This window comes from Callionymus lyra, chromosome 6, assembly GCF_982586985.1.
Source record: "Callionymus lyra chromosome 6, fCalLyr1.hap1.1, whole genome shotgun sequence".
NCBI lineage: Eukaryota > Metazoa > Chordata > Actinopteri > Syngnathiformes > Callionymidae > Callionymus > Callionymus lyra.
Window position 1 is genome coordinate 18,640,891 of NC_141823.1, and position 14,157 is coordinate 18,655,047.

Sequence of the window (14,157 nt, forward strand, 5' to 3'; positions counted from 1 at the left end):
CGAAAGCATTTATTCCTTTTTGACCAGTGTACGCAATCATGACCTCCTTTTTGATTTCAATCTATTATGAGTTATACCACCATCGACATCACTGTGTACCATGCAATAAATTAACTGACATTTAACTTGTATTTTCTGGTTGCATAGGCACTGTTCACCCTGATATTTGAGGACATTAAACACAAGGTACACACACTTTAAACACAACTCCCTGTGTTATTTGAACAATAGAAACATGTTCTGTCAAATTTGTAATCATGGTTTGAAGAACCTTGTCTTCATTTGACGACAGCCACAAGATAAACACACAAGTACACATGGTTCATTGTACAAGCTGTACCAACATACATTCATCGATCATTGCATTAATCGGCATCAGTCTAAACTAAATGATACATTATCTGGAAGTGCAACATCAGGACTGTTTACAAAATGAGAACATCGGGTTATTCTGTTCATGTCTGCATGAGTGTAAACAGTAAACGTGGATATCCTGACTGCATCATCTCCAGAAAGAAATACTGAGGCTGACCGTGGAAACTGAAAATAGACTCAGCCACAATGTGCTAGTTAGGTCATAGGGAGCATGAAGCATTGGAGCCATGACTCAAAATCTGAGTTGGTTCCACCCATCAGAGCATTCAATTCCATTAGACATGCAAGTGTTTCCCACACAGCAGCCGTGACACATGACACACTTCGCTTATCGTAAAAAGTATTTTGATTAAAAAAAAAATGAAGGTATTCATAGTACTTTTCACACGAGAGATGTTGGAAACAATCACAAGGAAAGCTAGGACACATGATAACATTATCTCTGTGTAGCAATTCAGACAACACTGTGCTGGGCGTTGGATGACGATGATGAACAAAGAAAAAAAGGCTTTTCCTTGGTCAGACCGTTTAGCGCACGGAGAACTGCGTCCGGCATGTGATCGGAAAGCATCCGAGGACTGATCAAAACACTGCGGAAAGCCGTTTCATTTGACCATTCTGCACGGTATCTGACCTGGGTGAAGCAGGACCTACAGGAGAGCAACAAGAGAGGACCTTGGTTTAATAGACAGTTTTGATCAAGGTTCTAAACTTCATTATATTAAAGATATTGTTTCTGGCGACTCCTTCTGTCAGAAAAGTGTAACTGCAACTCACCATTGCACATGCATTTGTTTATAAAAGTAATTAAGTAATTAAGTAAATAAGTAAACAAGATAAAGACCAATTTTGTTCCAGTTTCTGGTTTTATCTCCGATAAAGTTCAAAGAGTATCTCAGTACTCCGTATGAAAACACTGTCTCTGACCGTCACAGACTCTCTGGGCGGTTTTTAAATGGAGTTCTACGACATGAGTCATGACCGTTCAAGATCAAACCAATCATTACAGAAGATATTAAAAAAAAAAAGTATAATAATATCAAACTGTTACATTGTATTTGTCAGAAATACACGTCGGCCAACACATAGAAACAATCTGGTGAGTGAAAATAAAAGTCACCTGCGTGAAGGTCCATCCTCTATAATGTGCAGGATACGTCCAGGTAGGAAAAGAGGCAGGTGTGTGGCGGCGTGAGCCGGCGAGTCATCTGATGCCAGACTCTGATAAGACGAAGAGTGACGGATGATCAGCGACTGCTCGCCGAGCAGCGGCTGGCTCAGCTCTTCCTGTCTCCTATTTTCCATCTCTGTTGGTAAGTCGTCTGGATCTCCCCCGATGACCTCGTACCAGCATCCGTGCAGAAGGATGCGATACTAAAATATATATCAAGAGTTACTAAAAGGCACGGAGAACAAAGTGTCTTGTGTGGCTCGGAGTTCGTTCTTACCTTCGGCTTGTTGCTATTAGAAACGATCTTCAGTATTCGCCTTTTTAGATCTTCCATATTGGGTATGCTCAATCTAGCAACAAAACAATATTGATATTTAAACTTAATTAAAGGTTTTACGAGTTCATTCAACCTGAGTTTCATCATAAATATGGACGCAGATGATCTTACCTGGGCACCAGATCCTTTCCCAACACAACCGAGATGACAAAATCTTTGGAGTAATCGGCGAGGGCTTTACTGCACAAAAAAAGAAAAAAGATTCACTACCAATTCTACTTAATACTATTAAAAATCTCTTTTCTGTTTACAAGAGTGTACCTCATATATCTTATATATGTGCCATCGGAATATTGAATGGTTGAGTTTAACATATTGAAATGTTTTTTTAACCATTGAATTATGTTTTGGCTATTTTTATTAAATCATTTCAATAGAAAAAATGTTTAATTCGTTTTAATTGAATGCATATATGCATTTTTTACACACTTGTGCTTGATTTACTTATTACAATAATTTGAAAATATATATTTTATATTTGATCTTTATATATTAATTCAATATTTTTTTTAATTCTTAGCATTTTAAATTCAATATATAAATGTTGGCATTACTTTACAAATAATTTTAATTCAACTTTTAATACAAAAAAACATTATATGAACTAATTAATTCAATTATTTAAAAATGTATTGAATGTTTTAAAGAAAAAAAATGTAATTAAAAAAAAACATAACAAAGTTTCAAATGTTAAATTCAACCATTCATTATTGTGAAGGCATTGATATCCATCCAGACAAGTGTTATTAGGAATAGTATGGCCAGACAGTGTCAATGCTGAAAGTGAATCCATCTTTACCTCAGGAGACCTCCTGGTGGAGAGAATGAGTAACATTTAAGGGTGGGATAGGAATTCCGCAGAAGAATAGCCAGCAGTGAGGCAGTGCCAGCCCCCAGACTGTGACCAGTGATCACCAGTTTATACTCCTAAAAACAAGGTACAAAGATGTCTAACAGAGAAACTATTTGATTATACATTTTATATTTGAACTGAATCAATGAAAACGGTTTCCTTAAAATCCTTACCGGAGCGATGGTGAATGCCTGGTTCAGGATTCCATCGTTGACCAACTTCTTATGGATGTAGGTGGCGGCCTGGCAAATTCCCTGGATAATATAAAGAGGAAGGCATTAGTCTTTTAAAGAACTGATGCCGAGACATAATAACTGATCAGAGATGAGAAGGGCAAATGGACCTTGTGTGCGTAGCAGGCCCCAGTGACTCCGTCTATAGGCAGGTTCTCACATTCAGCAGAAAGATCCGTCAACACATCCTGCAGGAGGCAAACACACAGTCATTAACAACATTGATGGACATTCATTTTTGAGACACTGAAACAATATTCATGTTCAGTGAGAGAGTGAGAACTGTTCACCTTCAATGACAATGTTCCTCTGACAGCCACGAGAACTGCCTCCCTCTTGTGGTCCAGAGCCACAAAGAAAGGGATCTCATAGATCTGAAGAAATGCTGGTTAATTCCAAGGACTAAGTTTTAATGCATTTCAATGAACAGAGTTTACCTGGTTGTGAAAGCTGACGTGGATGAAGTCTCTGTACTGCAGGCCGGTGCTCTGCAGGATGGATGAGAAGTGGCAGCCGAGGTGGTCGCCCCCGACGATTTCATACGCAGACGCATTACTTCTGCAGCTAAGATACGAAGTCACGATTAAAGACTGATATTACAAAAGCCAATTGATAATGTACGAATAGTCATGTAGATCAAAATGTTTTTGCTAGAAAACTGGTCTGTTTATTTTGCCTAACTCATAACAGTATGATGCTTTCTTGTTACACCATTGATCAAAATAATTACATTGATTTGTGTATTAGAAGAATACCGTTTATCATCAATAACATTATGTATACACGCGTTACCTTCTCCTCCTCCCGCCCCCCGGCTAGTGGGACTTGCTGAGCGTGCAGACAACAGCGTCGCCTATTCGTCTCACATGTGTTTCTGTCTGAGTTTTATGCTTCTGCGTTCAGAGGTGTGTTTTTTTGTATCCCTGCACTGCACCCCATTCAGGAGCAGAGAAAGGATGCCTTTTTTATTTCCACCCGTCCCAACCTTCCTCATGTGATCAAGTGCAAGACTAGTTTGCCGCTGGATATAAATGGGCGCCTCTGTGCTTTTTCCACTTCACCACAACAACTTCCTGTGTTGTTCTTACATCACTGGCAAATAAAGCTAAAGCTGATTCTGATAAATTACGTCATTTTAATAGTGTGTAAACTGATGGTAACCCATTTGTTTTCCGACATATTTCTTTCCTTTTTTCTCTTTCTTATCTTATGTGTTAATTAAATAACTTTCTTTAATGGAGCTTTTCATTAAAATGTAATGCCCTTCAAAATAGATTTTAAATATTAACCACTTAAGATTGTTCATGTATTATTGATTTATTATGGAAAATCCTGTAATAACATTAATATTTAATGAAAGAGGATTTCTTTGACAACCACTTTTAAAATAGCAGTAGCAGTATCAACTTTTAAAAATATATTTTTAAGGAGTATATTTGACTTGTATTTTCAATATTAGGTTTCTACTGATACATCACTTATTTCCTTCTCACAACAGTCCTGGTATAAAATGTGTCCACTTAGCATTTTTTTTTTTTAATTTCAGTTTGCTCACCCCTGCTTTAGTGTGAGCTGACATAGTCCGAAATAAATTAACTTGTCCTAAATCTGACTTTTTAAAATATAAATCAGATCTCATCATGTACTGTATAGTGTTTAAATAAAGTGTTTTAAAACAAGACTATACATGGGCTGTGAGTGCCTTTATCCAAGTTATATTTCTGATATTTAACAGCTATTTAACATCACTGTGAATTAAATAGGATAAACCATGCAGGAGCTAAAGTGATTTGTAATTTCAAATATTGTCTGCAACACAAGAGAGTCAACAAAGAGTTAACCATAATCACAACATACCAGTCTCCGGCGAGTCTGCAGGCTCCCGTCATTGGATTGGAGTAGACGTACAAGGGCCAGCCATACGCTGCTGCAGCAAACTGCATACAATGTGCCGCCTTCTCTATTTCACTCTCCAGATCCCTGCCCTGATGACAAAGGGAATCTTAAGCTCTTTCATATAAATATCGTTACACAGAAAGGCGTCAGAAATCCAGGACTCACAACAGGGGATGAAGGGCTATGAGAAAAGTCAGCATCCGGGTCTCTACTTTGCTCCATCTTGTCTTGCTCCTGGTGCAGCAAAGCCAGACCTGCAGCAATGTCACTCGGAACCAGGTCTGTGTCCTGGAAGGAAAAAAAAACAACCTTAAAATAGCGTTCTTGGCACTAGCGGTGTTGGAAAATATTGATTGTTTTTACAATATTTAACAGCACTGTAACTTTCTTTACCCATTATTTTACACAATAATTTTATGGCTTCCAAATCATATTTTATTTTTTTCATCAGTTATTTAATGCTCTATATTTCAAGTGTGACCTGGCAAGGATGGACAGTAGAACACAGTTACACATAAAAACAATTCCAAGTTCAATAGCATGTGCAATAGTAAGGTTAGGTTAGGGTAGGTTAGGTAGAACTTTATATATTTATTTAATTTAGTACAACAGAAGAAGAAAGAATACTGACATTCACATTTTCTGATGGAATCTGAAGTCAAACTCGTGACAACAGCCTTAAATTCGTTAAGAGTCACTAGATCCTTAAGCGCAGAGTGGAGATATGTGATGGGAAAGTTGTGAGTTAAAGTGTGTTAATGAAATTTACTTAAACACATATAACATTATCATAATTGTATTACTGTTTGTATTTTGAGCCACTGCTTGTTTGAGAAAGGAATGTGAGGATTAGTGATGTCTTCAGGCCAGGAACAGGTCTTTGAAGAAGTAGATGCCGAATCTGACCTTGACGATATAAACTTATCCAAGTTTGTTTTTGGTGGGAAACTTTGGAGTAAGATAATTTAAGGCTTAGACTGGAACGATATTTGTGCTTCAGAATAGATAACGACAGAATCTCTGTGTTGCTCTTTCTCACTTGTATACAAGTGAAATGTGATACTTACACCAGATCATATTTCTATTCTTTGTTTAGTCAAATTATAAGTTAGATTCCTAACCTGTAAATATGCTAACTAGTACTTTACTTACTGAGAAAAACCCACTGACAAGCTTTGCGATGCTGGAAAAAGCGTCACGATGGCTCTCGTCAAGAGGCAGGCAACAGCACAGCAGCCGCAGCCTGCTCTCCCAAACGTTTACAGCCAGCGACCGAGCTGTAGAAAAGAACTGGGTTCCCCCGTTGCTCTCCAAGTCTCGTACTCCAAGGGGTTCCATTCCAGCAGTCTGAGGACGTGGATTGCCAATCGGGTCAAAGACAAACACGACACCCAGAGCCGTGAAGAGCAGTATAATCCAGCTGTCGGGGAAATGTTTTTTATTTTAATGGATGTATTATAGGTAATGCCATGTTGAACATTAATTAAATACAAAATTATTGGATATAACCTTTAAAAGACAATGAAATTAGGGTACCACGCTTCTGAATGTTATACTATGGACATGTCTGAGTAGAAAGATAAAAAACTTGATGAGCTCTATAACAGGTTGTTTGCCTTTTTACAGCATAACCTGTGAACTGGAAAATAAGAATAAAAACCGTACCTAGTGACTACAGCAGCGATGACAGCGCCCACTGTTGCCGTCTCACACCCCTGACTATCGCCCGACACCCAAGCAGCCCCCAAACATGCCCACACCAGCTCCGGGAGGTACAGGATGGCTCTCAGGTACACCAGTGCCGGAATGGAGCGTCGAGGGCCGGTATTAGTTATAGTGCCTAAAAATAATAATCATACTGAATTCAGATATAAATATACAGAATCACTTCTTTTTTTTAAACTGGATCAATTAAATACATCCTCACAACAAATTAAATATACTGTGGGTAAGATCTGATATAGTAAAAGTCATTGTAAGTAAGTAAGTAATTTTTATTTATATAGCGCTTTTCCAGACTAGGGTCACAAAGCGCTTAAACAATCAAAACAATATTCAATAAAGTATATACTTTAAAGGGCAAGTTAAACTGATAACACAACAGGAGTTCCAGAAAATCAAGGAAAAGCCTGAACAAATAAAAACTTCTTAAGATGTTTCTTGAAAAAGTCAGTAGATCGATCAAACGCAAAGAGAGAGGAAGATCGTTCCAAAGCTTAGGAGCAACAGCCTGGAAGGATTTCTCTCCTCTGGTCCTGAACCGTGTGCGAGGAACCATCAGTAGATTCTGATCCACAGACCTCAGAGCCTGAGCTGGGGTGTAAGGCTGGATCAGATCAGTGATTTAAGGAGGAGCCAGTGATTGTGTCACTGGCAAATGTGTCTAATAGCATCATCTTACCTCGGGCACTGACGTAGACGATGGCACACAAGGACAGAATGATGAGAGCCAGAACCACCAACAGACCCACCAAGTAGGTGTGAAGAACTGCTCCTCCATGACAATCGAAACGACCCTTGTGATAAGTGTAGAGAATGACGGTGCCAATCCACCTAAGAAATAAACGAGTTAAACAGACAGGATCGAACATGGTACGTGGCTACAGCATCTTGAGGCAATAAGTATGGAATACATACCATAGGACACGGACCATCAGTTCAAATGATCCAGGAAAGACGAAGTCGTCACTGGCGATCCCCCAGCGCCGACCAAACACCACCATTCCAGGCATTTTAAACTATTTTAGTAAATACCCAAACACTAGGTTATGTTTAACTTGTATACACTAGGATCTAATCTTCCATCTCGTTAAAAGCCGAATCATGAATTTGTCCATATCACGTGACAAAGCGGTTTCAATGAATCATAATAAACGACATGAGGACATGTAGTCAGGATAGCTGGCATGTATACCAGTGTTAGCAACAGTAATGACACACTAAAGTGTATTACACTTACACGTATTACACTACACAATTTGCTAACAATTACGAAATTGTGTTCCACTGCTAATACATAACATTTGAGAATGTAGTTTAAGCGTAAAAACTAAATAATGTTACGTGACAATGTCCTCTCGCCACTAAGAAGTGAAGCTTAATCCGCTAACACGTTATCGGATGATCTGTAAATAACAAGAAATTCTGTCATTTGTCGTTTCCAGCGTTTGTTTACTCGCGTAGATGTTCCTGTGCCAGTGGGTGGTGCGACTGCGATGGTCTTCCTCTGCAACAAAACGCAGGAAATATGAATTCCGCTTTGTCCAACGTAAAGACCACCAGCGCACCCTGTCGGCAAAAGCGAGGCTCTGTCACAGACACACCCTTTTTTGTGGTGAATCAAGATGTAACAAAGCCATCGACGCCATGCCGATTAATCACATATATGCCTTATTTTGAAAAGTATAGTACCCCAAAAAAATGTTCTCGTGAACAGGAAGTAGGTTTTTATATCTTATAGGCGAAAAGAGGCGACATGGAGGTTCTATGGTGTAATGGTTAGCACTCTGGACTCTGAATCCAGCGATCCGAGTTCAAATCTCGGTAGAACCTGACTTTTCTTTTTTTTTTTTTTTAATTTTAGTAAAGCTTTAAAACGAAACTAAACAACCAGGTCCAATTCATCATAACCTAACTGTGGTATTCCATAGTTTATACGTAATTATATTGCGAGCTTGTATTGAGAGGCATGTGTGTGATGACGTCACACAAAATGGCGGCCCCCATAACACGTACCTGTGTGTCGTGTTATTCTAGAATTAGGGCTTTTGGAGTTTTTGATCCAGTATTTTGTTTACGAGGACTGTTTTATAAAGTTCAACCTAACTTTTACGGAACAAGGGCAGCGGGCGGTGACGCGGTAAGTCATTCAGTTCTTATTATTGGGACAGAAAACATCAAATTCACTTGAATTTAATGAATGTATGTATTATTTATGTGTTCAGGACACACAGCTACACATCCCAGTGGGTGAGCATCGTATTTCTCTGTTGCAGCAGTAAAAACACGTTTGTGATCGAGCGTCTCGTCTCTTTGCAGATAGACTGAAAACATCCTATTGCAGGAGCAGCGGTCCTGGTGGTCAGAATGTCAACAGAGGTGAGCAGGAGTCCTTCTTCCTGCTGGAACTACATAATCTGATCCACCTAAATCCAGCTGCTCTTTCTTCCTCAGTGAATACCAAAACAGAGGTTCGATTCCATGTCTTAACAGCAGAATGGATTCCAGAAGATATTCGTAAAAAAATAACGCTTCAGGTACGATAATAAACAATACATTTTATTTCTAAAGCATCCACTATTTCATTCGTTCTAATGGATCTATTTTATGTTATAATTTGTGCCTGTATATCATACGTATAAAGTCAATCTATTTATCTCATATGTTATTGATGTTTATTAATAATGTTATTTTACTCTTAAAACAGGATTTTAAAGATGTCAATAAAATCAAATGCATTCTGAAACCACAAATACATGGACACTACTGTTAAGCTAGTGTAAAGTTTTATTTAAGTAAGTAATTTTTATGTATATAGTAAGTAAGTAAGTAATTTTTATTTATATAGTAAGTAAGTAGGTAAGTAATTAATTTTTATTTGTATAGCGCTTTTCCAGACCAGGGTCACAAAGCGCTTAAACAATCAAAACAATACTCAATAAAATATGTACTTTAGAGGTCAAGATAAAAATGATGACACAACAGGAGTTCCAGAAAACGAAGGAAAAGCCTGAACAAATAAAAATGTCTTAAGATGTTTCTTAAAGGAGTCAGTAGACTCCATCAAACACAGAGAGAGAGGAAGATCGTTCCAAAGCTTAGGAGCAACAGTCTGGAAGTAGTGTGTGTAGTTGTTCTTAAGATCTGAAGCTATGTATTTTATTTTGTTAATTCCCAGAATAAAAACCTTATCAACAAGAAAGGTGAACTGCTGGTGAAATCAGAGAGCAGTCGTAGTCAACAGAAAAACCTTGCAGACTGTATTGAAAAGATTGCAGCCATCATAGCATTGGCCAGCAAGAAGGAGTACGAGCCAACGGAAGAAGATCTCGCAGTGCAAGCAATCAGGTATTAGTATGCTTGAAATTCTCATTGAATTAGTCGTGTTATAAATGTGTGTTATTCATTACAGGTTTGATAAGGGTAACAAGGACAGGCTACGAAAGAAGAAAAAACGTTCAGACGTTAAGCAGTTCCGTCGATTGGATTATGATTGATGTATGATTTTTTTGGGGGGCTAAGGACCAAAAAATCTGCCTTCTGGAATTGGTCTAAGTTGTCTGGACAGTTGAGGGAACTTCAAGCTGCTACTTCTCTGTGAATGTATGTGAGAAATACCTGATTGGTTTCTGTTGAGGAACTTGAAATATATATTTATTTTGGCAATGTATCTTGTTCCTCAGTCAGAGATTTTGTGAATGGAATTATTGTATTTGGTGCTTTATAATAGTAAAATAAAATTCTGTTGTGGTTTTCAATTATTATATTTTTTACTAAAAAAACCTACAAGCATTCCATTACTGAACGAAAATAACACTTGCCACATGAAAACTGAATGGCTAAACTTACTGCGATGTATTTCAGTTTTACTTACAACAGAACAGATATTAAGCACAAGAAAAGAAGCAATTACAGTGTGTACAGAATGGGGATTTCCAACTATTTCTTTTTTTAATTAAGTGTTATTTTTTATATAAAGTGTGTAATATATTTAACGTTATACTTATACGTAATACTTTCTTTTTTTTACAAGTAAACATGTTAAATTATCACATTTTAAAATACATTAAAATAAACATAACGAATGAAGATACTACCAGTGTGTCAACTTGGTTGTGAATTGACTTGAATTTATATTAAATTAAATTGAATAAATAGATGAATTTAAAAAGAATGAAAGCTCAACAGCTTGTAACGTATCATTATTATTTCATATAGTGAATCCCTTGTTTGTGTTGAATGATGCATCCCATCCTTTTTTTGATAATAAAGTAATTATAACTTGTCAGAGTCCGTTTTGAAACCATCATCTAGTCTGACAGAAACAGCGATTCTAATTGGTCCAATCTTGACTGAATGTTGCAGTATCAACTACCGTCATTGGCTGTTGGTTCCCTGGCCGCAATAGAGCATAGAGGATGTGATCAACACTAAATAATAAAGAGGTGTAGATACTATAATAATGCTCGTATGCTTGTATCAACGGATTCAAGAATATCAAGGGCTAGTGAGTGTGCAGGAGAAAAATAAAAATAAAAATAGCAGAGGATGGTTTCGATCCATCGACCTCTGGGTTATGGGCCCAGCACGCTTCCGCTGCGCCACTCTGCTGCGGATACATGATGATATCATTACTGTATTTATACATACTATGCCTGGACGCCTCGTCTCGTATATAAATCGCGATTGCTTACAGACGTAGAAGAAAATGATCGCCTTAATGTAAAATATTTATCGAACACTGAGTATTTTATGTTTACGTTAAACGTGTGTGTCCATAGAAGACAAAAGGTTCCGACCACGAAGGGACTCGAACCCTCAATCTTCTGATCCGAAGTCAGACGCCTTATCCATTAGGCCACGCGGTCGCCGTGTTGCGATGGGGCCTGCAATATGCATTTTAAATCAGAGGTTGTGGTTGGTTAATGCACAAAGTTTCCGCTTTAATATTACCCCGATCTGTAGTTTTTCTAACGCTTTTGAACCTTTTGCTAGTTCAAAACATAAACCTGCAAAATAACCCAAGATAATACGATCTACATGGCTCAACGGCAACGTGTCGCAGTAGACTGCAGGATTCAAAGCAGCCACTACATGTCGCTCGACAACAGTAGATGAACTGAGACTCATTACAGCCATTCATTTAACAATTAAATACTACTACTAGTAAGTAAGTAAGTAATATTTATTTATATAGCGCTTTTCGAGACCAGGGTCACAAAGCGCTTAAACAATCAACTATACTATGCTAATAATACTTGAGTATGTATAAGCAAATGTTGGCAACTTAAATTTAATTATTATTATTTATTAATATCCTGAAATAATTTAGGGGATAAATAAAACACATTTATATTCATTATTATTTTGTAAATCCAATGTAATTTCTATCTACAAGCAAAAGGTAAACAAACCAGGGATACCTATTCTGTGTTTTATATGACAAACGTTTCCTTTCAGACATATTGATTTAACTCCTGCGTCCTTATTGAAATTGTTTTGTTTTCCCTTCAGCATGATGATGCTTTTTATTGTCAGCAATTCCAGAAAAGCACGTCTGTAAAAGCTTCCAAATAATTTCTATCCGAGATGTTCAAGAGAATATCTATTTATGTATTTGTTTACTGAGCGATACAAGGATAATATGCTATTTTGATTTATCTTGGGTTCTTATTTTTCCTTTATCCAGAAAAACAATTAAATACAAACCAAATATAAGATTGTTGTCCAGAGGTTAAGAATCTGTGCATCAGTAATTCTATATTTACTTGTTCAATCATCTTGGAATACAACACTATGTATGTGTTGGGTTCATAAAAAGCACCCAATGTTCATTAAAGGAGTGATAAAACACTGACCCATGACAATTGATTGAGGCCTCCCCTCTTTAAAACGAGCTAATGATTTAGTAATGAGCAAACACTCTGAAATGGCGATGCACAAGACAGCGTCAGATCTCCATGCACCCCCTCCCCACTTCTTTTTCTCCACCTCTCACAATATTTGCTGTAATGGTGTCAGCTACTTGCTCAGAGGCCTGCGTCTTCCCAACGACTGTGTATGCAGTGGTGTGTGTGTGTGTGTGTGTGTGTGTGTGTGTGTGTGTGTGTGTGTGTGTGTGTGTGTGTGTAGGTGTGTGTGTGTCTGTGAGTGCTCATCATGTGTGTAATTTATGCAGAACTACTTCTTAACACGAACGGAAGGGGATGGAGGGAGAGCAGAAAGACAGCTAGAAAAGCAGAGAAAAGCAAAGACATGTGCAGCGGGTGAATCATTGCTGGTGTCACAAATATAGAGTTTAATTTCCTTAAAGCTATTTATTGCGAGCGCTGTCTTATGCTGGTGTTTCTTCCTCAGACATCATTAATTTATAATGAATCTATCTATCTATCTATCTATCTATCTATCTATCTATCTATCTATCTATCTATCTATCTATCTATCTATCTATCTATCTATCTATCTATCTATCTATCTATCTATCTATCTATCTATCTATCTATCTATCTATCTATCTATCTATCTATCTATCTATCTATCTATCCATCTATCCATCTATCCATCTATCCATCTATCCATCTATCTATCTATCTATCTATCTATCTATCTATCTATCTATCTATCTATCTATCTATCTATCTATCTATCTATCTATCTATCTATCTATCTATCTATCTATCCATCTATATATATATATACATATACAAATGTCATGACCTATTCTAGTAACAATTTTCAACAGGACACCAATATTCTTAGTAATTTAATCACTTTCTATGGATTTAATGAGTTTCTACACAACCCACTACATCCTCTTCCCTCGACAGTAACTCAGATAAGAGAAAGCTTGAATTGAACCAGAAAAAAAATTGTCAATATGTAGCCAGAGATCTTCATATTCTAAGTAAAGCAGTAAAATGATGATAAAAATTACCACCACTGCGCCCCAGTGCCTCCTTAAACTAACTTTCACAAACTCAGATGCAATTGAAGTGTATTACTTTTTAATGCCGACAGAATATGCTGTAAGAGCTTTTTTCATCGTGTGAAGAACAGTGGCCGCTCTCTCCCAGAAGTCTCATTATTCAGCATCTTGGTCACTCTTTAAAATCCATAGATACTCACGCGAGGCCTAAAGATACAGCCGCATTCTTAGCATTTGTACCTTTTTCTCCGGAGAGTCAGATGAATAATTTATTCAGTGGACTAACAATCCCAGAGTCTCCCCGTTTTTGCATTTGTCCAGCTGAGATTCCTCTGCTACAAATCACACGGCTGGCCTTGTATGTACCTGCTCTGAACATATTTGCATGGTATTAGCATGTGATGTGGAGGGAAAAGAAAGAATTAGGATGCACATCAGTGCTTCATCGCCTCTGGATGCTGTGTGGAAAAAAGGCCGATTGAAATGGAGACGTGTGGCCTTGTTTTTTTTTGTTGTCTGCAGCCCTCAGGTCTGTGTGTCTCACAGCCCAAAAAAAAGTGTTGGACTTCTGTGCGTATGTTGTGATCACTGGGTTAGTGGCTGCACGAGGTCACGATGTGCAGTTGTTCGGAAACAGGTGAGCGAGTG

The 14,157-nt window shown here is 37.7% G+C and overlaps 2 protein-coding genes and 2 non-coding genes across 4 annotated transcripts; 2 read left to right on the forward strand and 2 right to left on the reverse strand.

Moving 5' to 3' along the window:
• daglb (diacylglycerol lipase, beta) lies at positions 1 to 8,074 on the reverse strand. The gene is made up of 15 exons (XM_087794034.1): positions 7,503 to 8,074; positions 7,267 to 7,418; positions 6,531 to 6,705; positions 6,018 to 6,285; positions 5,031 to 5,153; positions 4,827 to 4,954; positions 3,407 to 3,533; positions 3,260 to 3,343; positions 3,080 to 3,157; positions 2,910 to 2,990; positions 2,683 to 2,810; positions 1,995 to 2,063; positions 1,824 to 1,896; positions 1,496 to 1,749; positions 1 to 1,025 (listed from the first exon to the last, which is right to left on the reverse strand). Exons 1-15 carry the CDS (start codon positions 7,595 to 7,597, stop codon positions 830 to 832), a joined length of 2,031 nt encoding a protein of 676 aa, XP_087650160.1. The 5' UTR covers positions 7,598 to 8,074; the 3' UTR covers positions 1 to 829.
• Positions 8,075 to 8,345: 271 nt separating this feature from the next.
• On the forward strand, positions 8,346 to 8,417 carry trnaq-cug (transfer RNA glutamine (anticodon CUG)). The gene has a single exon. It is a non-coding gene; the product is annotated as a tRNA-Gln (tRNA).
• mrpl58 (mitochondrial ribosomal protein L58) lies at positions 8,348 to 10,481 on the forward strand. Its single transcript, XM_087793447.1, has 6 exons — positions 8,348 to 8,724; positions 8,810 to 8,834; positions 8,904 to 8,963; positions 9,039 to 9,121; positions 9,763 to 9,932; positions 9,997 to 10,481. Exons 1-6 carry the CDS (start codon positions 8,554 to 8,556, stop codon positions 10,079 to 10,081), a joined length of 594 nt encoding a protein of 197 aa, XP_087649573.1. The 5' UTR covers positions 8,348 to 8,553; the 3' UTR covers positions 10,082 to 10,481.
• An 898-nt stretch (positions 10,482 to 11,379) lies between these two features.
• On the reverse strand, positions 11,380 to 11,452 carry trnar-ucg (transfer RNA arginine (anticodon UCG)). Its single transcript has one exon. It is a non-coding gene; the product is annotated as a tRNA-Arg (tRNA).
• Between the last annotated feature and the right edge of the window lie 2,705 nt (positions 11,453 to 14,157).